We start from the raw sequence: 23,791 nt of genomic DNA, 5'->3' as shown, positions 1-23,791 counted from the left end.
TATTATATGCTTTGTGCATCGCGCGGAGTGGCTGGGTGACCGGGCAGATGGGCGATTAATAAATTTGTGCATCGCCCGGAGTGGCTGGGTGACCGGGCAGATGGGCGATTAATAAATTTAATTAATTAAATAAATACACACAAAAAATATTGACAGGCGGCCCCACCGTGAAGGTTTTCAGGGCGGCTTGCGAGGAAGTGCAGGACGCGTGAGAAACGCCACGGAATGGAACAGACCACGAACGCGGCGCTGGGGCACGTGGCAGAGGCAAAACAGACTGACGGGGAAATCCGTGGCCCGCTTAGCCGAACTCGGTGCGGCTTGCTTCGGAGTAGACCTGTATAGGATGGTCCTGTGAAGAACACAGTGTTTGAACTTGTTGTTGTTGTTCAGTCGTTCAGTCGTGTCCGACTCTTCGTGACCCCATGGACCATAGCACGCCAGGCCTTCCTGTCCTGCGCTCTCTCCCGGAGCGTGCTCAAGTCCATATTCATTGCATCCGTGATGCTATCTAGCCATCTCATCCTCTGCCGTCCCCTTCTCCTTTTGCCTTCAGTCTTTCCCAGCATCAGGGTCTTTTCCAGGGAGTTTTCTCTTCGCATTAGGTGGCCAAAATATTGGAGCTTCACCTTCATTATCTGTCCTTCCAATGAGCACTCAGGGTTGATTTCCTTTAGGATGGACTGATTGGACCTCCTTGCAGTCCAGGGGACTCGTAGGAGTCTTCTCCAGCACCACAGTTCGAAAGCATCAATTCTTCGGCGCTCAGCCTTCCTTATAGTCCAGCTCTCACAGCCATACGTTACTACTGGGAAAACCATAGCTTTGATTAGACGGACCTTTGTCGGCAAGGTGATGTCTCTGCTTCTTACTATGCTGTCTAGGTTGGCCATAGCTTTCCTCCCAAGGAGCAAGCGTCTTTTAATTTCATGGCTACAGTCACCGTCTGCGGTGATCTTGGAGCCCAAGAAAGTAAAATCTGTCACTGCTTCCATTTCTTCCCCTTCTATATGCCAGGAAGTGATGGGGCCAGATGCCATGATCTTAGTTTTTTTAATGTTGAGTTTCAAACCAGCTTTTGCACTCTCCTCTTTCACCCTCAACAAGAGACTCTTGAGATCCTCTTCGCTTTCTGCCATTAGGGTGGTATCGTCTGCATATCGGAGGTTGTTGATAATTCTCCCGGCAATCTTAATTCCGACCTGTGATTCATCCAACCCGGCGTTTCTCATGATGTACTCTGCATATAAGTTAAATAAGCAGGGCGACAATATGCAGCCTTGTCGTACTCCTTTCCCAATTTTGAACCAATCGCTTGTTCCATGTCTGGTTCTTACTGTTGCTTCTTGACCCTCGTACAGGTTTCACCTGTACACGCAGAATATTGCACTGTAAATAACGTATAAACCGCCTTTCAGGGCATCCTTGCACTCCCAGCAATCAATCAATAAAAAGCGGATTGAAATGAAATAAAACGTTTAAAGATTTTTCCTCAAAATTTGCAACGATAGGACACACCTATTTCCTTGAGTTGGCATTTGCTTATAAAGGCCGAGTATAGATATTTTTAGTAGAACTAAATAAATGCGTATGGGGGCGGGGGGGACGACGACCGTTCTCTTAGGGTTCAATCCTACGCATGTGAGACAGAAAAAATAATCCTACAGATCCCAGCGTCTACGGCCTAAACATGCATAAGATGGAGTCCTAAAGAACGCATATCCCCCGCCGTCTTTTGTTCTGTGCTTGTCCTGGTAAATTGGCGACAGGATAAGTTCATAGTCCTCTCCGAGGCGGCAAACTCAAGTGCGGGCTGTACCACTTCAGACGGCAGGTGGGGACTGACGTGCCTGAATGCAACCGCCCAGGGAACGCGTGCGCATAGAAAACTGAAAGTCGGGGGGAAAGACGGCTTCTGGTTCAGCCTCCCCCCGCTGGGCTCGTCTTCCGTATTTAAGGGTCCCGCCCGCGCCCCCTTGCAGAAACATTCAGCGGTGCGGCCCAGGAGCGGGGTTGCTGCCCCGGGGAGCGCTCAGCCGCGGGGGATGAGCGCGTTTCCCTGGGAGGCTCTCCACGCTCGCACCAGGCGGCGGCCGGAAGCTCCACGTGGGCTTCCCGGGAGCACGTGGGCGGAGAGCGGAGTCGGGGGCTTCGCCTCGCCTCGCCTCGCCTCCCTCCGCGCTCGTCCCCCGCTCGGCTCCGCCGCCCTCGCCCGGGCGCCCCCGGCTGGCTCGCGCGCGCCCGGAGCATGGCGCGGCCCCCGCGGAGGCAGCTGCCAGATTCCAACGCCCGGTACCGGGACCGAAACTTCTGGGAGTCGCGGTATCGGGGCGAGGGGGCCAACCCGGCGGAATGGTTTGGGGGCTTGGAGTGTTTCCGAGAGCAGCTGGAGACGGCGCTGAGCCCGGGAGACCGGATCCTGGTGCTGGGTGAGTCGCCTTCCTCGCCTTCCTGCTCCGTTCAGCAGCGGCGGCGATCTGTGTGGGCTGGGCAGCCTTTATTTCCTTCTCGCCTCCCCTGCCCTTTATTTGAGGGTCTTCTGCAAGGCTGTAGCGCAGCCCTTCTCCAGGCTGGTGCCCCCCAGATGTGTCAGGCTACAGCTCCCGCAATCCCCCGCCAATCTGGACACATCAGGAGGGCAGCAGTTACGTGTGTGTGCGCGCGCGCGCCAGCGTTCCCCAACCTGGTGCACTCTAGATGTTTTGGACTGCAATTCCCATCCTTCCCAACCAGCACGGAGGGCTACAGATTGGGGAAGGCTGGTGTGTCGCATACATAGAATTACGACGGTACACCCCATCCGTAGGGTAAAGCAGGGTGCACATCAAGGGGCTTATTATTAAACTACCCAGCAGCTTCCTTATTATTAAACTACCCAGCAGCTTCCATTTTCAGAGCGGATTCTAATTTGAATCTAATTGTATGAATTCTAATTCTTCACAATAACATATCATAGTTACTTACTGTTCTTATTCACTTTTCACAGTGTGTTGGTGGTGGTGTTTGCTGCCTCCAAGTATTCACATCTGAAATTCATCACGCTTCACATTAAACTGTCCACCTAACCCTAAAGATGGCACCGTGTTCAGTGTCCTTGCGGATCCCTCAGTGGTGGCCCCGCTGCATCTCCAAGCATTAAGTTCCCCCCCTTCTCCCCTTATAGCTTTTGGGAGGAGAGTCTGCTTTCTTGTGAGGTCTTCACAACATTGCAAGGGGCGTGTGTGTGTATATAACGCATGTCAGTTTTTCCCATGGTCGGGTTGTAAGTGACTTGGAACAGAGGAGCTGCAGTCGCTTACGCTTCCAGTTATTCTTTATATTTCTCATTTTCCCTCGTGAGTGCTGTCAGTTAGTAGCCAAACCTGCACCACCCATAAAGAAGATGGAGGGGTCTGCCTGCTTGGGGGATCTCCATTTTTTAAAAAGCTTCATAAGCAGTGTGCATGCATAGGATCACAGGGTAAGGAGTGCGCACACAGCCAAGCATGCTCACAGTTGCAAGAGCTTCAGCTGCAACGATCTAGAGAGACTCACAGCATGCTTAACAGCATTCAGAGAAGTGATGGAATGCATGGAGCTGTGTAGAATAACAGCTTTATCCCTTTCCGCATGCATTTCTTTAACTGGGCTGCAGCTTCAACAGGGAATCTGCTAAAATGCCCCTCCAAAGGCCACAAATAAATGAAAGCTCCCCTCCCCTTCAAATGCAACCCATGGGTACGCTGTACTCACGCATGTTCTCTCATGGCTATGCGATCTCTTGGAGAACAAATGAGCTGGACGTGTAGGGGTTCATAGGACCCAGCTGGCTGCAGCAGTTTCCCTCCTATCTCCTTCTCTCCCAGGACATCGGGGCTCCAAGTAAGGAAACACCTTGCTGCGGGGGCAACAGAATCACGCCTGGGGCCCACCTCCTCCCTGCCTCTAGGTTTGCTGCTGGGACAGCTGGGCTGCTGCCATGTTGCTCCACCAAGCAAGGCTTTTTTTTGGGAGGAGAAGATGGGATGGCCTGTCTGGGACTTAGCAGGTGGCCCACTTTCTTCTTAGCTGGCTGAGGCTTTGTTGCCGCTTTGGGGAGGTGTGCGTGGGGGTTAAATCTGTCTGGCCATTGCTACGACAGACAGATGCAGTGTCAGCTTGAATATGTTTACTTAGAGGTAAGTGTTACTGAGTTCAGTGGGGCTTGCTTCCAGTTAAGTGTGTATAATGCACACTTGGCGGTGGCCAGGAGTGCATTTGCACAGTTAAAGCTAGTGCGCCAGCTGTGCCCGCTCCTTGAAATGTCTGACAGCCATGGTGACACATGCCTTAGTTACATCCCGTTTGGATTACTGCAGCGCGCTCTACGTGGGGCTGCCTCTGAAGAGTGCTCAGAAACTTCAGCTGGTTCAAAGAGCTGCTGCCATACTGTTGACTGGAGCTGGCTACAAGGAACATACCACTTCCTTGCTAAAACAGCTTCACCGGCTCCCAGTCTGTTTCCAGGTACAATTCAAAGTGCTGGTCATAACCTATAAAGCCCTATACAGCTTGGGTCGAGGTTATCTGAAAGACCGTATTCTCCCCTATGAGCCTGCTCGTGCCCTGAGATATTCCGGGGAGGCCTTTCTCGCTGTCCCGCCACCGTCACAGGCTCGCCTGGTAGGAACACGGAAGAGGGCCTTCTCATTGGTGGCCCCAAGGCTCTGGAACTCCCTTCCCAGGGAGGCAAGAGTGGCACCCTCCTTGGTATGTTTCCACAGGCAGGCAAAAACTTTTTTGTTTTGGCAGGCCTTTGGGGATAGCTAGTCTGGACCTGTGAGAATATGACGGATGGATACTATGGTTATATTCCTTGTTGTCTTTTAACATTTTGATTTTTTATACAATTTCAATATTATTGATGATTTAATTATATTTTTAACTTTTGTATACTTCTATTTATAAGTTTTAATGTTGTAAAGCCACCTTGAGTCCCAGTATTGGGGAAAAGGCGGGATATAAATAAATATAATAATAATAATGTAGCTTTCACCTCCCTGTTCCTTACTGTACAGTGCAATCCTGTACATGTCTGCTCGACATTTATTGGGGTTTACTCTCAGGTAAGAGGGTATATGATTGCAGCCCCAGCTGGGTAGCAGTCCAAAAGAGCATCAGCAGGGTCCACCTAGGGAAGAAACTGTCAAGAGGGGACACGCGCCCGAACAGTGACATGGCTACAGTGCATGCTCTCTTGTAGGATGAATGGTTAAAGGTGTGCATCCCAGCAGTTACCTGGATGGTTAGAGACCTCTGAAAGGAGCAAGTAGCAAGGCTGTCTGATGCCCCCGTCCTGAAGAGAAAAGGAAGCAAAAATCCAGGGGAGAACAATGTGGAGGCTTGCAAAATGACATTTGCTGGATGTTTGCGAAGGCTCCCTCTGTCCTCACCAGTGGGAGGAAGGTGGGAGGTGGTATTTGAACTCCTACTGTTACATCCCACCCATGAATATATTTGCTAACTGAGGATAACACCTCATGCATTTTATGAAGCGGACTCAAGTCCATGAAAGCTCCGATCATAATAAATGCATGTGACTTTAAGGGTGCAATCCTATGCATGTTTAGACAGAAAAATGTCTAAATGTGCATAGGATGCGTAGCTACGCTGGCTGAGCACGCTGGGAGTTATAGGACAGTAAAGGTAGTCATGACTGGGGAAGGCAATGGCAAACCACCCTGCTGTAGTCTGCCATGAAAACGCCAGTGCAAGCGGTGTCCCTCTAGGGGTCAGTAATGACCCGGTGCTTGCACAGGAAGAACCTTTCCTCCCCCCCTCCCGCTTTTCTGTCAAAACAAGCATAAGATTGTGCCCTGAGGTGCAACAAGACTCTTTCTTTTTGCCCCTCGTAAAAGCTGTTCCTGTTGGTACTGGGTTGTGTATTTTGGCTCAGTGAAAATGGAGCATAAATTTATTTAGGGTGCAATCCTACACATGTTTAAACAGAAAAATGTCTAAACGTGAGTAGGATGCATAGCTATGCTGGCTGGGGAATGCTGGGAGTTGTAGGACTTTTTTCTGTCTAGATAGGATTGCACCCTAAATCTCAAAAACTCAGATAGGCAAGTGGCCAGAAAAGTGATCACAGGGGACAGGTATTGGTAATGGTCAGGAGCGAGTCATAAGAACCAAGCTACACAATCGGTGCAAACATGGGATGCAATTCGATGTTCTCTGCAGCCTCCCCCCCCCCCCCCACACACACACGCAAGAGGAGTTCCAGCCAGCATAGCAGCATAACTCAGGGCTGAGGGGATCCTCCGCAGCGAAAAGTTTGGCTGCGACTGAGCAGGACCTGGTGGAGCAAAGGTACTGGGTGGTGGTGAGCTTGGAAGGCCAAGCAGTTCTGGATAGAGCCAAAGAGCTCTGAAGAAGGACAAAGAGCTCCAGAGAAGAACCAGCAGCTCTGAGGAAGAGTGAAGAAAGGGAAACGGTGGGGCGCCTCTGTTCGCATTCCAGTCTTGTGGGGGCATCTTTTAGCCGCAGAGCAGCTAAAGGCAGAAAACACAAAGCACGCCAAACAAGGACGAGCGGCCAGGGGATCTAGGGGGGCGGCCTGGTGGGAGAACTTGGGGGCTGCATCCAGAGTCCCCCCCCCCCATCGTTTAGCAATAGCAAATAGAAGGGAACATTAAAAAAAAAAAAAGTATCTGCCTTGGCTGGCCCTGTGCTAATTGTTTATCTCTTAGCATGAGTATTCCTCACCTGAAAAATAGGAGTACTATGAATTAGTTGCCTTTGACCCCCTCCGCCAGCCCCTTAAAGAGTTTTGTGTCGGAATGCCTGATCTATAATAACTCAGGTATATATATATATCTGTTTGCATATACTGTATGTGGCTCAAGGGGTGGAATAGGTAATGGACTCCACGCCCCCCTCCACATGCGCACGCACTCTTTTGCACTTGGCTCTTGGTTAGTGGACCTCTGGATTCTGGTAAAAAGCAGAGATCCCTCAAGCCCCAGGTCTGCGACCCCTTCTGTGTGTGCGCCATAAGGATGTTCTCACGATAGAGCCACTAGAGGGCAGCAGCGGCACATGGTTGGCAGCGTGGGAGCGCCCAGCATCTGAAGCATATGTGGGATTTGTCGCTCTCCCTGGAAACCTGTACCTGTTTGGCATCAGTCCCTTCTGCTGGCCTAAGGACAGGATGCCTTTAAAGGGGCTGAGAATGCTAATGGAAATAAGGGTTGTATGTAAAAAAAACAAACAGCTCTCTGTTTGCTATGAATTAGAGGCGTGGGGTGGCGGGGAGTGATTGCATGTAGATGCAGTTGAGGCAAGGGGGGGGAATTCTTAGCACAATCACATGCATGTCTACACAGGGGTAAGTCCCAGGATGAGTATGTGCAGCAGCCTTCTCCACCCTGGTGCCCTCCAGATGTGTCGGACTGCAACTCCCATGCTGGCTGGGGATGATGGGAGCTGCAGTCCAACACATCTGGAGGGCACTAGGTTGGGGAAGGCTGATGCAGTGGAGGCTGCTTCAGAACTTGGAGAGCTCCTTTACAGTTCCGACTGGTTCTGATGGAAACCTGGAGCAGATTCACCGCCCCACGGACATCAGAGCCACCGGCCTCCACTGGGCTAATGTATCGGATTGCAACCTGTGCGTGGAGGGGGTGGAGATGCAGCAGCAGCTGTGAGCCAGTTACCACCTTCTGAGAAAGTTGTTGGCTTTTCTGTGGGATTCTGGATTTGCTGGGGCATCTGAGCTGGAGGTCGTTTGTTCCTTACACGGCAAGTAAAAGCGGCTGGCAGAAGTCTGGGATTCGTAGCTCCCCCTGTTGGGATGAATCCTGCAAATTGGGTATATTTCCCATGCATGGTGATGCTTCATTTTGCATAATTCTGTCAAGTTTCAGATTTTAAAATAATATCTTAAATCATTTGGCAAAGAAGGAGGTGGTGTCGGAAAGGGCGCTTGAGTGGGGAAGGCAATTCCAAGCTTTTTTCCCTACAACCTTGCGGAGAATATTGTTTTAATGGAGCCTGTGTGTTCTAGGATTCCATTTGGATGCGGCTGCGCTTGCCTGGAAAACAAAGGAATGTACCTTTGCACCTCTCTTTACAAGAGACGTTGCTCTGATCTGTTTCTCCTTTTCACTCCTCGTGTGCTGCTGGAGTGCCTCATTTCCCTAGGCAAACTTGCAGCGTCCTGCAGAGAGGACACAGATCATCACGGTGGAGGGAAGTGCAGTGAGACACTTTGCATTTCTGCTGCAGGGGTGACATTTTGTAAACAAGCAGAATCCAGATGCTTCTGGCCACCACCAGATGGCAGCGTGGTACCCCTAGAATGGATTCTGTAGCTTACTTCCCCGAAGAACATCAGAAGAGCCCTGCTGGATCAGACCAAGGGTCCATCTAGTCCAGCCTTCTGTTCACACAGTGGCCAACCAGCTGTCGACCAGGAACCCACGAGCAGCACCCTCCCACCCATGTTCCCCAGCAAGTGATCTGCATAGGCATACTGCCTCCAATACTGGAGGTAAAATATAGCCAGCCGGACTAGTAGCCCTTGATAGCCTTTTCCTCCAGGAATTTGTCCAACCCCCTTTTAAAGCCATCCAAATTGGTGGCCATCACTAAATCTTGTATAGCAAATTCCATAGTTTAACTATGTGCTAGAATCATAGAATAGCAGGGTTGGAAGGGGCCTACAAGGCCATCAAGTCCAACCCCCTGCTCAGTGCAGGAATCCAAGTCAGAGCATCCCCGACAGGTGGCTGTCCAGCCTCGTCTTGAACGTCTCCAGTGTGGAGACCTCCCTAGGGAATTGCTGTGAGAATAAATACTTTTATCTGTCCTGAATCTCCCACCCATGGGTTTAGGTTCTGTTACTATGAGAGAGGGGGAAAAATATTCCCTTATCCACTTTCTCCACACCATGTATAATTTTGTACAGCTGTATCGTGTCTCCCTTCACTCACCTGTTTTCCAAGCTAAACAAACCCACTTGCTATAACCTTCCCTCATAGGGGAGATGCTCCAGCCCCTTGATCATTTTAGTTGCCCTTTTCGGCACTTTCTCCAACTCTACAATATCCTTTTTGAGATTCACTGACCAGAATCTTAGAGGATGATCTGACCCAGCCTTTCCCTAATCTGGTACCTTCCAGATGCATTGGACTACAACTCCCATGCTGGCTGGTAGATGCTGGGAGTTGTAGTCCAGCACATCTTGAAGGCACGAAGTTGGGGAAAAGCCCCTTTGAGGTTCCTGGTGAAGGTTCAGCATAGGTGCTTCTATAGGAGTTTTATTGGGAAGCGTTAGGGGTGACTTTCTCTATATGTTTGCTCAAGGAAGCCTTTTGATTCCTATCTTAGTTTCCACATTTCTGTAGTGAACTGAGGGTTAGGAACTTGCTCTCCATTTTTTACCCTTTAAAATATTTTAGTGATTGTCAGACCGTGTTACACATTTGTCCTCCTGGTGTTATTGTTGCTGGGTGAAACAGGCACCATGTGCAGTTGCCAAGGCAGTTTTCAGAATCCTTCGGAATCCTCATGTGCATAAAAGTTATGTTTCTGGCCCTCATGATTGCAGTGGATGAAACTGAAAATGTATTTGTAGAAACACAGGAAGAACTGAAAACAAAGAGTCAAGTGAAAAGGAGACATTCCCCTTTTTTTGTCTCCTGGGATTTGAACCTGTCTGTCAGAGTTTTTCTGGGGCTGACTCAGGCTTTTCGCACGGATGATTTATAGTAGGAATATTGTAGAGTAAGAGCAACTTGTCCGCCAACTCTACTTTGGCATCTGCCATGGAAATTATATGCAGATTGTTAATTGCACGAGCCTTAAATATTCAAGTTAGCTTTGGCTGCCTGTATCTGGTGTAAAAATACACCTATTTTAGTATTTATCTACAAGCTGGGTATCTTTAAATATTTTACAAATGTATATCCTGCCTTATGGGCCCAACAAGGGTTGTCAAAGCAGCTTAATCTGGTAAGGGAGCCCCATACCCTTAAAAATAATATAATGAAAATCCACTCACCCCCCCCCCCCAAGAAACACACAGCATTTCATATTGAGGAAACTGCCTTTTTGGAAGACAGGCTTGTCCTGCAGATCAGCCTTTGCAGATAGAGTTGTTCTGCACTTACAGAATTTATGCATAGAATCTTAATGCCTGGGGTTTTGAAAAAAGCAAGTGTCTACTTCTCATGGCTGCAGAAGAACATGGTTGTCTATCCCGCAGTGTAGCAAATTTCCATAGACTTAAACCATGCTTGACTAAGAAGCAGGCAGTATCTGCGAAAGGCTTCTGTGTGTCCAAAGGACTCCTGTGGCACGCATGGCAAACCCAACCCATCTTCCTGGTCTCCAGCCACAGCCCCCTGACTGGAGCAGCAAACTGGCCCTTGCTTGCTCATGCATACAAAATTGGATGTTACAGTTTGCCACTGTAGCACGTGGCTTGGCTAGAGCCGGACGCTCTGCAGCACATCTGCATCTTTTTCTGGCACATCGAAGTCTGAACTGTGGAAGCTGGTGGGGTGGGGGTGGGGAGGGGTTGGCAGGTGGGTGGGATTGCCTTGCAGGAAGGCCTTGGTCTTAATGGCCTCTTCTGTGCCTTCAAATGGCATTTCAAACAAATTAGGTTTTGAAAGGCCTGCAGATTACCAACAGTGAAGGATGTGATTGTGCAAGGAGGCCTGTGTGTTTAGCGAGGGGGCCTAGCTCATTTCCAGTGTGCTGAATTTGGAATGCCTTGATGGTAAAAACTGGATGCTACCAGCCGGGAGAACAGCTCTTGTCCCTAGCATGGCTAGCTGGCCAGCCCAGTTGTGCTTCTCTTTCCTTGAGCAACATCGATGCGCCTGTGTTTAGTTGCATAGTGTGCGCTTGTTACTTCAGCTGATCTTTCTCAGGGCCTCTACAGTGCTATACACCCTGTGCATCCCTCCACCCTAATCATAACTGCAGATTAACAGAATCCTGGTTTACCAGTTGGGAAAGTACTGAGCCGGGGAGGAGAGGACTCTAAGCCCCCGTTAATCCCACCTGATGCTTTATCTCTGTGATCTGATCGCTGCTGCTGCTGTAGCTTTAACCTGGTAGTTCCTTAATCTGATATAGGGACGGAGGCTAGAGTTACCAAGCAGGTTGGGATTAACCGGGTCTAATCTCCTGATCCTGTTAGAGGACCCAGCTGCCTAATGTGTGATTAACGGTACCCGGTACTTGCTATGCTGCAAAATATGGTGTTGAGGGGCAAAACGGGGAGTCGAGGTGGCAAGGAGTAAAAAATGCCAATGGTGCAGTCTGGCTGTGATTGAGGTTTTGATGGTTAATCTCCTGCTTGTGGCAGGAATGGTGGGATCCTGGCTCCTGTGTCATAAATGCAGTTTCCAGATGGGGAGCCACCGTATCAGTGTCTTGCAGCAGAAACCACAGAGTCTTCTGGCACCTGAAAGACAAACACATTTTTATTATGACGTGCACTTTCGGGAACTAGGCCGGCCTCCCCCAACCTGGCACCTTGAGATGTGCTGGACTGCCAGTGTTGGCTGGGAATGATGGAGTTGCAGTCCAGCACATCTCGAGGCACCAGGTTGGGGGAGGCTGATCTAAGAACCACTTCCTTTGGCAACAGTGGTGCTGTATACCCTCCGTGTTACGGTCATGGTCCACGGCGTTCCCTTGAAACTCCCTCCCAACCTCCGAGAATCTTCTTGCACCGCTCCAGAGGCAGGTTTTGAAGTCTGTCAGATTTGGGGGCAGCTTGGGGTGGGGGGAAGGTTGCTTTTTTATTTTTTGGAAGAAGCTTCTGGAAGTCCTGCTGCATGTGCATAGTTCACTATGCAATTCTTTGGATCAGTACCTAGACATATAGCCAGAAAACCATCACACCCGCCAAATTCTGTGTTACAGAGACATGGAAGTTGTCTGTGATGGTTCAAGAATAATTTATTTATGTTTGTCCTTCAATCCATTTGTTACATTTTTAACCCCTTCCTCCCTCAAAATTTATTTTAGATTGTTTTCTATTTGGTGGTCTTACAATTTTTATGCCTCCATTTAATTTGTATAGTTGTATTATGTTATAGTTTTGGGTACACCACCCTGGGGTGGCCAGTGATGATGAAGGAGCAGTATGCAGATTTTAAAAATAAAGAAATCGGGTACCCCCCACCCCAACTATGTAGAAGCCTCTGCCTTACTTTTGGCTAAACTGATCGTCGCTCAGCCGCCAGAGTTTACTGTTCGAGGGAACAAGTGGGACCTGCAACAAAACATTCTCACGTAACTTCTCTTCTAACAGAAGTGCTCCTGTTCAGGGTTTCAACCAGCTATCCTTCCCAAGCAGGACATTCTACCATGCCACTCCCCCCCCCCCCGCCCCCAGCCCTCGCTCCACATTTCATTCTCACTCTACATCCCATGGCTACTCGGCACATTCATTCCTTACTGCTTGTTGTTCTGTGGGGGGAATGCCCTCTTAGGGCTTTTTTTAAAACCCAGATGTTTTGTACTTCCCTTGTGCATGCTTGTACCTCCGTTTTGTTTCTCAGTGGCCTCAGTTTGGCTACAATCTTGTCAACACTCACCACTTGGACTTGCTGTTAGAAAGAGGAATTATTATTATTTTTATTATTCACTATGTCCACAGTGCTTTGCAGTGTGACATAAACTAAAATAGCAAGTTCCCAAACAGCTTACAATTATAAATGCCAGCTATGGGAATGACATCAAAGAGTCAGGAGGACAGGCGGAGGCCCAACAGTAAAGCAAATGCATTTACATGGACTTAGGTTTAATTTCATATGTGGATGTGGATTAAGAGGTTAACATAAGAATATAAGAACATAAGAAGAGCCCTGCTGGATCAGACCAGGGTCCATCTAGTCCATCATGCTGTTTGCACAGTGGCCGCCTGGCCGTCCACAGGAAACCTACAAGCAGGACATGAGTGCAACAGCACCTGCCCGGTCGTGTTCCCCAACAAATGGTGCATAGGCATACTGCCTCTGAGTGTGCAGGCAGCATATATCTGTCATCGATAGCCTTCTCCTCCATGAATCCATCTAACCCCCTTTTAAAGGCATCCAAATGTGTGGCCATCACTACATCCTGTGGTAGCGAGTTCCGTAGTTTAACTATGTGCTGTGTGAAGAAGGACTTCCTTTTATCTATCCTGAATCTCCCACCAATCAGCTTCTTGGGATGACCCCAAGTGCTAGTATTATGGGAGAGGGAGATAAATGTCTCCTGGTCCACTTTCTCCACGCCATGCATAATTTTGTACACCTCTCTCATGTCTTCCCTCACTTACCTGTTTTCTAAGCTAAGCTGTCCCAGACGTTCGTAATCTTTCCTCATGTGGGAGTTGCTCCAGTCCCTTGGTCACTTTAATTGCCCCTTTCTGGACTTTTTCCAGCTCCACAATAACCTTTTTTAGATGTAGTGACCAGAACTGTACATAGTATTTCAAGTATGGCCGCACAATAGATTTGTGTAAGGGCAGTATGATATTGACGGTTTTATTTTCGATTCCTTTCCCAATCATGCTTGACTTGGATTTTGTCTTTTTTGCAGAAGCCACACACTGGGTGGACATTTTCATCGAGCTGTCCACCACAGCCCCAAGATCTCTTTCTTGGTCAATCACAGGTAGCTCAGATTCCATCAGTGTGTACATGAAGTTGGGATTTTTGCCCCGATGTGCATCACTTTACGTTTGCTTTCATTGAACTGTATTTGCCGTTGTGATGCCCATTCTCCCAGTTTGGAGAGATCCTTTTGGAGCTCCTCACAATCCCTTTTGTTTTAACCACCCTAAATAATTTGGTGTCATCAGCAAACTTGGCTACCTTACTGTTCACTCCTAATTCCAGATCATTAATGAATAAGTTGAAAAGCATTGGTCCCAATACAGATCCTTGTGGGACCCCACTGTTTATATCCCTCCATTGGGAGAATTTGCCATTTATTCCTACTCTCTGCTTTCTGTTCTTTAACCACTTACTAATACATAAGAGGACCTGTCCTCTTATTCCGTGACTGCTAAGTTTGCTCAGCAGTCTTTGGTGACGGACTTTGTCAAAAGCCTTTTGGAAATCCAAGTAAACAATGTGTACTGGATCATCCATGTCCACATGTTTATTGACACGCTCAAAGAACTCTAAAAGGTTAGTGAGAAAGTACGTATCTTTGTGGAAGCCATGTTGATTCTTTTTCAGCAGGGCTTGTCCTTCGATATGCTGACTAATTTTATATGTAATAACGCTTTCCACCAATTTGCCCAGAACAGATGTTAAGCTCACTAGCCTGTAATTTCTGGGATTCCCCCCCCCCCCATTCCAGATCCCTTTATAAAAATTGGCATTACATTGGCCATTCTCTAGCCCTCTGGTACCAAAGCTGATCTTCAGGACATGTTACATATTTTTGTTAGGAAATCAGCAATTTCATATTTGAAATCTTTATGGTGTCTTTATGGATATCATCTGGGCCTGGTGATTTATCAGCTTTCAATTTGTCAATAAGGTTACCCCAAAGGCATTATAGTCAGAAAGATATAGAACACAATGTTGCCCAAGAGGAAACCTGTCCAAATGCCTTTTTCTAATTAAATCTTAATTGTGAATGCTCAGAGTGTTATGGACACTCATGACCACAAGATCAGGTAACCCTTAAAACTGTGCATCTTTAAAGGGGCAACCTTGAGCTTGTTTGTGGCTTTCCCGCAGTTGACTCCTAATCTGTTTTGCTCATACATGATACTGCATCTATCAGCAAATTGCACTGTGGCAATTCTGTTTCCGCCAAAGACTTGCTGGGGGGTAAAGCCCAAACTTTATGAAGGGGAAATAGATCATGGTTGTGATAATTCCTGGTCTTCTGGAATAATGGGAAATCTCTGCATCTTTACTATGTGCATTCATACTTCTCTTCTTTAGGCTGCAGGAATGGTAGGGAGCTATTACTGAGATTCTCACATTGCTAAAGTCTGCTCCTTTCTGCTTTGTTGTTACTAATGCTTCCTAAGGCCCACTTGACTTCACTCTCGAGGATGTCCGGCTCAAGTTCAGTGATCGCACTATCATGGCTATCAGGGACATTCAGATCTTTCCTGTATAGTTCTTCTGTGTATTCTTGCCACCTCTTCTTAATCTCATCTGCTTCTGTCAGGTCCCTGCCTTCTTTGTCCTTTATCATGCCTGTCTTTGCACAAAACGTTCCCTTGAGATCTCCAATTTTCTTGAAGAGATCTCTAGTCTTTCCCATTCTGTTGTTTTCCTCTATTTCTTTGCATTGTTCATTTAACAAGGCCTTCTTGTCTCTCCTTGCTATTCTCTGGAACTCTGCATTCAGTTGGATATATCTTCCCCTTTCTCCCGTGCTTTTCACTTCCCTTCTTTCTTCAGCCACTTGTAAAGCCTCATCAGACAGCCACTTGGCTTTCTTGCATTTCTTTTTCTCTGGGATGGATTGAGTTGCTGCCTCCTGAACAATGTTACGGACCTCCGTCCATAGTTCCTCAGGTGCTCTGTCTATCAGGTCTAATCCCTGAAATCTATTCCTCACCTCCACTGTATATTCATAAGAGATATGATTGAGGTCATACCTGAATGGTTTAGTGGTTTTCCCTTCGTTCTTCAATTTAAGCTGAAATTTTGCAACAAGAAGCTCATGATCTGAGCCACAGTCAGCTCCAGGTCTTGTTTTTACTGACTGTTTAGAGCTGCTCCATCTTTGGCTGCAAAGGACATAATCAATCTGATTTCGATATTGACCATCTGGTGATGTCCATGTGTAGAGTCGTCTCTTGTGCTGTTGGAAAAGAGTGTTTGCTATGATCAGCGTGTTCTCTTGGCAAAACTCTATTAGCTTTTGTCCTGCTTCATTTTGTACAGCAAGGCCATGCCTGCCTGTTATCCCAGTGATTTCTTGACTTCCTACTTTATCATTCCAATCCCCTATGATGAAGAGGACATCTTTTTTTGGTGTTAGTTCTAGAAGGTGTTGTAGGTCTTCATAGAACCTATCAACCTCAGCTTCTTTGGCCTCAGTGGTTGGGGCATAGACCTGAATTACTGTGATGTTCATAGAATCATAGAATAGTAGGGTTGGAAGGGGCCAACAAGACCATCAAGTCCAACCCCCTGCTCAATGCAGGAATCCAAGCCAAAGCATCCCTGACAAGTGGCTGTCCAGCTTCATCTTGAATGCCTCCAGTGTGGGAGAGCCCACCACCTCCCTAGGTAGTTGGTTCCATTGCCGTATTGCTCTAACAGTCAGGACATTTTTCCTGATGTCCAGATGGAATCTCGCTTCCTGTAACTTGAGCTGATTATTCTGTGCCCTGCACTCTGGGAGGATCGAGAAGAGATCCTGGCCTTCCTCTCTGTGACAACTTTTCAAAGTACTTGAAGAACGCTACCACATCTCCCCTCAGTCTTCTCAAGGCTAAACATGTTGAATGGTTTGTCTTGGATTCGTACTGAGATCATTCTATTGTTTTTAAGATTGTACCCCAGTACTGCTTTTCCCACCCTTTTGTTGACTATGAGTGCTACTCCATTTCTTCTAAGGGATTCTTGCCCACAGTACTAGATATGATGGTCACCTGAACTAAATTTGCTCATGCCTGTCCATTTTAGTTTGCTGATTCCCAAGGTGTCGATGTTCAATCTTGCCATCTCATGTTTGACCACCTCCAGCTTACCTTGATTCATTGATCTGACATTCCAGGTTCCTAAACAATATTGTTCTTTACAGCATCGGATTTTCTTTTCATCACCAGACACATCCACAGCTGAGTGTCCTTTCGGCTTTGGCCCAGCCGCTTCCCTATTTCTGGCGCTACTTGGAAATACCCTCTGCTCTTCCCCAGTAGTATATTGGACACCTTCCGACCTGAGGGTCTCATCTTCCAGCGTCATCTCTTTTAGCCTTGTGATACGTTCCATGGGGTTTTCTTGGCAAGAATACTGGAGTGGGTTGCCATTTCCTTCTCCAGTGGACCACATTTTGTCAGAACTGTCTGCCATGACCTGTCCGTCTTGGGTGGCCCTGCATGGCATAGCTTATGGCTTCACTGAGTTACGCAAGCCCCTTCGCCACAACAAGGCAGTGATCCATGAAGGGGTATCAACAAAGTAACAACAAAGCTAACGGAGATGACAGTATTCCAGCTGAGCTATTTAAAATCCTAAAAGATGATGCTGTTAAAGTGCTGCATTCAATATGCCAACAAATCTGGAACACTCAACAGTGGCCACAAGACTGGAAAAGGTCAGTTTACATTCCAATTCCAAAGAAGGACAATGCTAAACAGTGTTCAAACTACCGCACAATTGCACTCATTTCACATGCCAGCAAGGTTATGCTCAAAATCCTACAAGCTAGGCTTCAGCAGTATGCGAACCGAGAACTACCGGAAGTACAAGCTGGGTTTCAAAGAGGCAGAGGAACTAGAGATCAAATAGCCAACGTTCGCTGCATCATGGAGAAAGCAAGAGAATTCCAGAAAAATGTCTATTTCTGCTTCATTGACTACGCTAAAGCCTTTGATTGTGTGGATCACAACAAACTGTGGCAAATTCTTAAAGTGATGGGAGTACCAGACCACCTTCTTTGTCACCTGAGAAACCTGTACGAGGGTCAAGAAGCAACAGTAAGAACCAGACATGGAACAACCGATTGGTTCCAAATTGGGAAAGGAGTACGAAAAGGCTGCATATTGTCCCCCTGCTTATTTAACTTATATGCAGAGTACATCATGAGAAACGCCGGGTTGGATGAATCACAGGTCGGAATTAAGATTGCCGGGAGAATTATCAACAACCTCCGATATGCAGACGATACCACCCTAATGGCAGAAAGCGAAGAGGATCTCAAGAGCCTCTTGTTGAGGGTGAAAGAGGAGAGTGCAAAAGCTGGTTTGAAACTCAACATTAAAAAAACGAAGATCATGGCATCTGGCCCCATCACTTCCTGGCATATAGAAGGGGAAGAAATGGAAGCAGTGACAGATTTTACTTTCTTGGGCTCCAAGATCACCGCAGACGGTGACTGTAGCCATGAAATTAAAAGACGCTTGCTCCTTGGGAGGAAAGCTATGGCAAACCTAGACAGCATAGTAAGAAGCAGAGACATCACCTTGCCGACAAAGGTCCGTCTAATCAAAGCTATGGTTTTCCCAGTAGTAATGTATGGCTGTGAGAGCTGGACTATAAGGAAGGCTGAGCGCCGAAGAATTGATGCTTTCGAACTGTGGTGCTGGAGAAGACTCTTACGAGTCCCCTGGACTGCAAGGAGGTCAAATCAGTCCATCTTAAAGGAAATCAACCCTGAGTGCTCATTGGAAGGACAGATACTGAAGCTGAAGCTCAACTATTTTGGCCACTTAATGCGAAGAGAAAACTCTCTGGAAAAGACCCTGATGCTGGGAATGACTGAAGGCAAAAGGAGAAGGGGACGATAGAGGATGAGATGGCTAGATAGCATCATCGATGCAATGAATATGAACTTGAGCACACTCCGGGAGAGAGCGCAGGACAGGAAGGCCTGGCGTGCTATGGTCCATGGGGTCACGAAGAGTCGGATACGACTGAACGACTGAACAACAACTCCTTTCTGCATGCTTTCTGTGGAGGATGGAAGCTTTCAAGTGGCTGTTGCCTGGTTCCAGGTTATACATTTCCATGGCAAGTTAAGCTTCCCCCCCCTACCAAACAGTAGAAATTCCCACACTCTGCTGAGTGGTAACCCCTTCCTCTTTTTGCAGTGTCTGCAAGCTGCTCTCTTTTCTAGCTCATAAGGGCTAGAAACTTGTACAATGCAGGGGGAATGGAATCTTGGAGCCAAATTCTGCATGGGACTGTCAGGCTTGTGCCATACAAGTCTCCCCTGCTGCCCACGGAATGCATTGTACAGTAGGATAAGGGGAGGGGAAGGAGAGATAGCGGAAGGATGGATCAAAATCCCAGGGGCTACAGGTGAGGCAAGTGAGATAGCCTGGATGGCCTGTCCTGAGGTGTTGACATCCTGGTGCTTTCCCCCATATGTGTGTGCAAGGCGTAGAGATTCCAAGCTCAATGTGAAAGTAATTAAAGTGCCTTTTGCAACCCATTCATTAAGCTGTGCTTCATCTCTAATTAAGCTAATTGTGATCCGCGTCACCCACTGCCCCCCCCCCCGAGCTGCTTGTGGTTTTCCAGATTCAGTAAGCTACTGAAGGGGAATGGTTCAGAGGGTGACACGGCCGAATTCCCCAATTCTGGAGTTGGGCGACAGAAGTATCTGGTTGCTAGACTCAGTTCTAGCAACCACAGCTCAAGCTCTGAGCATGGATCCTTATGTAGCCAAAACGGTACCGCCCGTGCACAGGAGGGAAGTATTGGCTGGTGTGGAGGAACCCCGAAGCTTGTAGAAGTACATACATTCTTAAGTTGGGGGGGGGGAGAACCCTAAAGGGAGGGGGGAACCAGAGCAGCTCAGTGAGGCCTGGGCATGCTCAGTGGCTGCAGAATGCTGGCTGACTGCTGGGGGAGGAGAGACATGATAGAGGTCTACAAAATTATGCATGATATGGAGAAAGTGGGTAGGGAGACATTTTTCTCCCTCTCTCACAGTACTAGAACCCCAAAGGGTCTTCCTATGAAGCTGATTGGTGGGAGATTCAAGACAGATAAAAGGAAGTACTTCATCACACAGCGCATAGTTAAACTATGGAATTCGCTACCACAGGATGTAGTGATGACGACCGATTTGGATGGCTTTAAAAGGGGGTTGGACAAATTCCTGGAGGAGAAAGCTGTATGCCCTGGCCGTGGGCTGCTAAGGTTTGGAGGTGCCAAGATAATGGTAAGCCAGATCCAGGTTTGCTTACAAGGAGACTTTATTGAGTACTTACAGCACACAGGCGTACCCAATGGTTGGATCAGACAGCTTCTCTGAACCCAGAGCCAAGGGGTACAATGGGTTTTATACCATACATGTTAGCAGTGAGGCAGCGTGACAGCAGCAAGCGTTAATTAGCGTTCATCTGCAACTTTCCCAGCATAGGCTAACAGCCCCACATCAGAGGGGAAACAATCAGAACTTTCTCAGGACAGACACCTGTAAACATAGCATAAACAGAGCCTCACTTCTCAGGCACATCCTAGGCTTTGATAAGATAAACCATAGCTCCTTAGCATGGAATGTGCTGAGGCTGCAACATCAGCCTTTGACTCATCTCACATGCTCAGAGGCTCACTAGCAAGGAAATTTCATTTAATAATGAACCAAAGCAAAGCATTGTGGATCTCTAGGCCCCTCTGAAAGTACAGGTGACTTGGTTACAGGCCTGGGGCCATTACAAAAGTGATCAAATGGCTACTATTCCTACCTCCAATATCAGAGGCAGTATGCCTAAATACACCACTGGCTAGGGAACATGGGGAGGAGGGTGCTCTTGCATTCATGTCCTGCCTGTGTTGAACCTAGCCTCTCCCCACCCCTTTTCTAGGAATGTAGCTGGATATGACCACACATCTAAAGCAGGGGTGGGGAACCTCCGCCTGGCCCTCCTGCAGTCCCCAGATGGCCACACCCTTTCCCCCAGGCAGCAATTGTTTCCCAGAGTTTGTGCATTTTTTTCACCTTTCTAAAAGGCTGGACTGCCTCTCCTAAGGCTCCATTACTGGCAGGAGGAGTGTTAAACTAAAATAGGCTGGTATTCCTGCCCCCACCCGACTTGCCTTTGGCTCCACCCACCACTGGAATGCGGCCCCCAAGAGCTTTTGCAGAATGGAATTTGGTCCTCGGACCTAAGGAGGCTTTCCTCCCCGATCTAAAGGCAACGTAATCTGACACTTCTCCTTCGCCCACCCACGCGCGCCCACCCACGCGCACGTGACTCAGCATTGTGTTAAATAGGTACATGCAGGATTTGGCTGGAGGATGCATGATCAGGGCCTTCCAGGGCATGGACTGGTCAGTTTGAATGTCTCATATCATGGTGATCACTCGTAACCGAGTAAGATTGTCTTCCAGGGGTAGAGTCTTAGCAGTGGGTCTGTAGGTGGCTGTAAAGGCGAATTCTGGCTCCACACAGCCTCCCGCAGTGAGGACATAGGTTTCCAGGTGGAAGGCGATCACGATGAGGATTTGCTTGACGTGTCTTCCGCTGAGCTCGTTTCTCCCTTCGCCCTGTACTTGTGCTTCTTCAAAGTCCATAGCGCCTTTAATATAGGCTGACCTCCAGTTGGAACGCTCATGGGTTAGAGCTTCCCAGCCACACATTTTTGATCCTGCCTTTGTAACCCTAAAAGCAGCTGGTTTGCTGCTTTAAGAAAATAAATGAGAGGTGCAGTTCTCAGTACATCGACTTTGATGCCCGTTACCAGATTCAGCACATACATTTGAAATTTTGGAAAACACTCAGTCCTTACCTTAGCAGTCTTATTGATTGGGCTGGCAGACCATCCGCAGTGCATTCTACAGAGATAACAAGCGAATTAACCTGTCTTGAGAGGGAGTAGAATGCTCCCTTGTGTTCCTACCCCACTTTTTGAGCTTCAGATCTCACTTGGAAATCTGTCTTCCCGCTTGCCTGGAGTCCGTGCCCCTTACATTGAGCTCTGAAATAGAATGGAAATAAAACGCAGGGAATCACACGGTAATAGTTGGCGAACACTGGATTTTGAAACTTCAACAATCAGATTTTGAAACTAGAATTCTAAGTTAATGCATTTTCAGTTTTGCTGAGCACTTTGGAGTTGAGCACTTTGGGTTTCTTTTTGGTCTTGATGGGCTGTGGTTCTGTGAGTGTGGATGAAGTCCCAGGTCATCTCCAGTTACAAGGGTCCGTTAGCAGGGTATGAGAGAGATCTCTGCCTGAAGGCCTGGAGAGCTGCCCATCAGAATAGACAACACTGGATAGACAAATAGTCTGACCTGGTTTGAGGCAGTTTTCTGTGATGGTAGGAAGTGAATAGGAAAGCTCAGGATCAGTGAATACATATTCAAAATTCTGGTTTATTAATACAAAATTTGAATTTCTCAGAACTCTTCTTTTGCATAGGGCTATTCAGTAGCTTTTTGATGAGTTGTGCCTGGATGTTGCAGCCCAGTATGGCAGCTGCTGTATTGTGAGTGATGAACTGGGGTCACCAAATGGCTGTCTTACAGATGTCCTACTCATAGTTATAGAGAAGATGCAGAAGCCCTGCGTGATCTATGCCTCCAGGTAGCTACCCTGATACATTGCTGTGTGTGAAATTCTTGACAACAACTAACCCAAGACCATGTCTCTTGCAGGCTGTGGGAACAGTGCTCTGAGTTACGACCTCTTCCAACTTGGCTATACAGACATCACCAGCATAGACTACTCGACAGTATGTATCGCAAACATGCAGGACCGCTACGCCCACTGCCCAGGTTTGCACTGGGCAGTGATGGATGCCCGGACCTTGAACTTTGTGGATGGAAGCTTCAATGTCGTCTTAGAAAAGGGCACTCTGGATTCCATGATGGTGGAAGAAACAGATCCCTGGAATGTCTCACATGAAGCCAGGATGCTCCTTGACCAGGTGTTAACAGAGGTGAGCAGCGAGATGGCACTATTCTTTACTGTTCAGATGTGTTGCTTCTTGGATCTCCTGAATCATGGTTCAAGGCATTCGTTAGGTGTCATTGCTGCTTAATATTTCTCTTGCTCCCTGCTCCCCACTACTGTAGAATCACACTTTGTTCTGAAAAATCTACGCTTTTTAATGCTTTTAGTCTAGGGAACCTGTTTTATAGGTGCCTTTTCAGTGGTTATGATAAAATTAGTAAGCATATAGAAGGACAAGCCCTGCTAAAAAAGAATCAACATGGGTGATCCAGTAGATATTGTTTACTTGGATTTCCAAAAGGCTTTTGACAAAGTCCCTCCCCAAAGACTCCTGAGCAAACTTAGCAGTCATGGAATAAGAGGAATGGCCCTCTTTGGATCAGTAACTGGTTAAACAACAGAAGGCAGAGAGTAGGAATAAATGGTAAATTCTCCCAGTGGAGGGATGTAAACAGTGGGGTCCCACGGGGATCTGTATTGAGACTAATGCTTTCCAATTTATTCATAAATGATCTGGAATTAGGAGCGAACGGTGAAGTGGGCAGGTTTGCTGATGACACCAAATTATTTAGGGTGGTTAAAACAAAAAGGGATGCAAGGAGCTTCAAAAGCATCCCTCCAAACTTGGAGAATGGGCATCGAAATGGCAAATGCAGTTCAGTGTAAGCATGTGTAATGTGATGCATTTGGGGGCTGTCAATGGCTACTAGTCCTGATGGCTATGTGCTACCTCCAGTATTGAAGGCAGAATGCCTATGTACACCAGTTGCTGGGCAATATGGGTGGGTGCAGTTACATTCATATTCTGCTTGGGGGGTTTTCATGGGCATCTGGTTGGCCACTGTGTGAACAGAATGCTGGACTAGATGGACCCATGGTTTGATCCAGCGGGGCTTTTATGTTCTTATGACAGCAGGTTTTAAAAAAACACCAATCTGCAATTACATCTGGTTTGGAATGAGTGCTATATAAGGTTGGTATGTTGTGGGCTGGATTGTGACCCGTGTCTGCAAAGGCTGTGATCCGTGTCCCATGGGGATGTCTATCCCTTTCTTCTGACCTTCCATCATGTCGCCCTACTCTATGTGCCCCAAATGCCACTCATGTATGCATCCTCCTCCTTCCAACCCAAAGCTTCTTTCCAGGAAAAAGACCCCCCACAGAGCCTGAGGTCTGCAGAGGCTAAAATACGAGGCCCAGAGTGAGCAA

At 47.6% G+C, this 23,791-nt stretch overlaps 1 protein-coding gene across 1 annotated transcript in view; it reads left to right on the top strand.

The window, feature by feature from the left end:
- Nucleotides 1-2,108: 2,108 nt before the first annotated feature.
- EEF1AKMT4 (EEF1A lysine methyltransferase 4) overlaps nt 2,109-23,791 on the top strand; it is a 36,127-nt gene continuing 14,444 nt past the window's right edge. Inside the window, exons 1-2 of the mRNA XM_084847649.1 lie at nt 2,109-2,429; nt 22,285-22,568. Of these exons, the coding sequence (XP_084703775.1) occupies nt 2,249-2,429; nt 22,285-22,568 (465 nt within the window). The 5' untranslated portion in view covers nt 2,109-2,248. The remainder of the gene's footprint in view (nt 2,430-22,284; nt 22,569-23,791) is intronic.

This window comes from Heloderma suspectum, chromosome 3 (genome assembly GCF_057233095.1).
Source record: "Heloderma suspectum isolate Gila_16-S chromosome 3, 16-S_ref, whole genome shotgun sequence".
Lineage (NCBI taxonomy): Eukaryota > Metazoa > Chordata > Lepidosauria > Squamata > Helodermatidae > Heloderma > Heloderma suspectum.
Note: the sequence above shows the minus strand (reverse complement) of the source record. Positions and strands in the feature narration are given on the sequence as shown.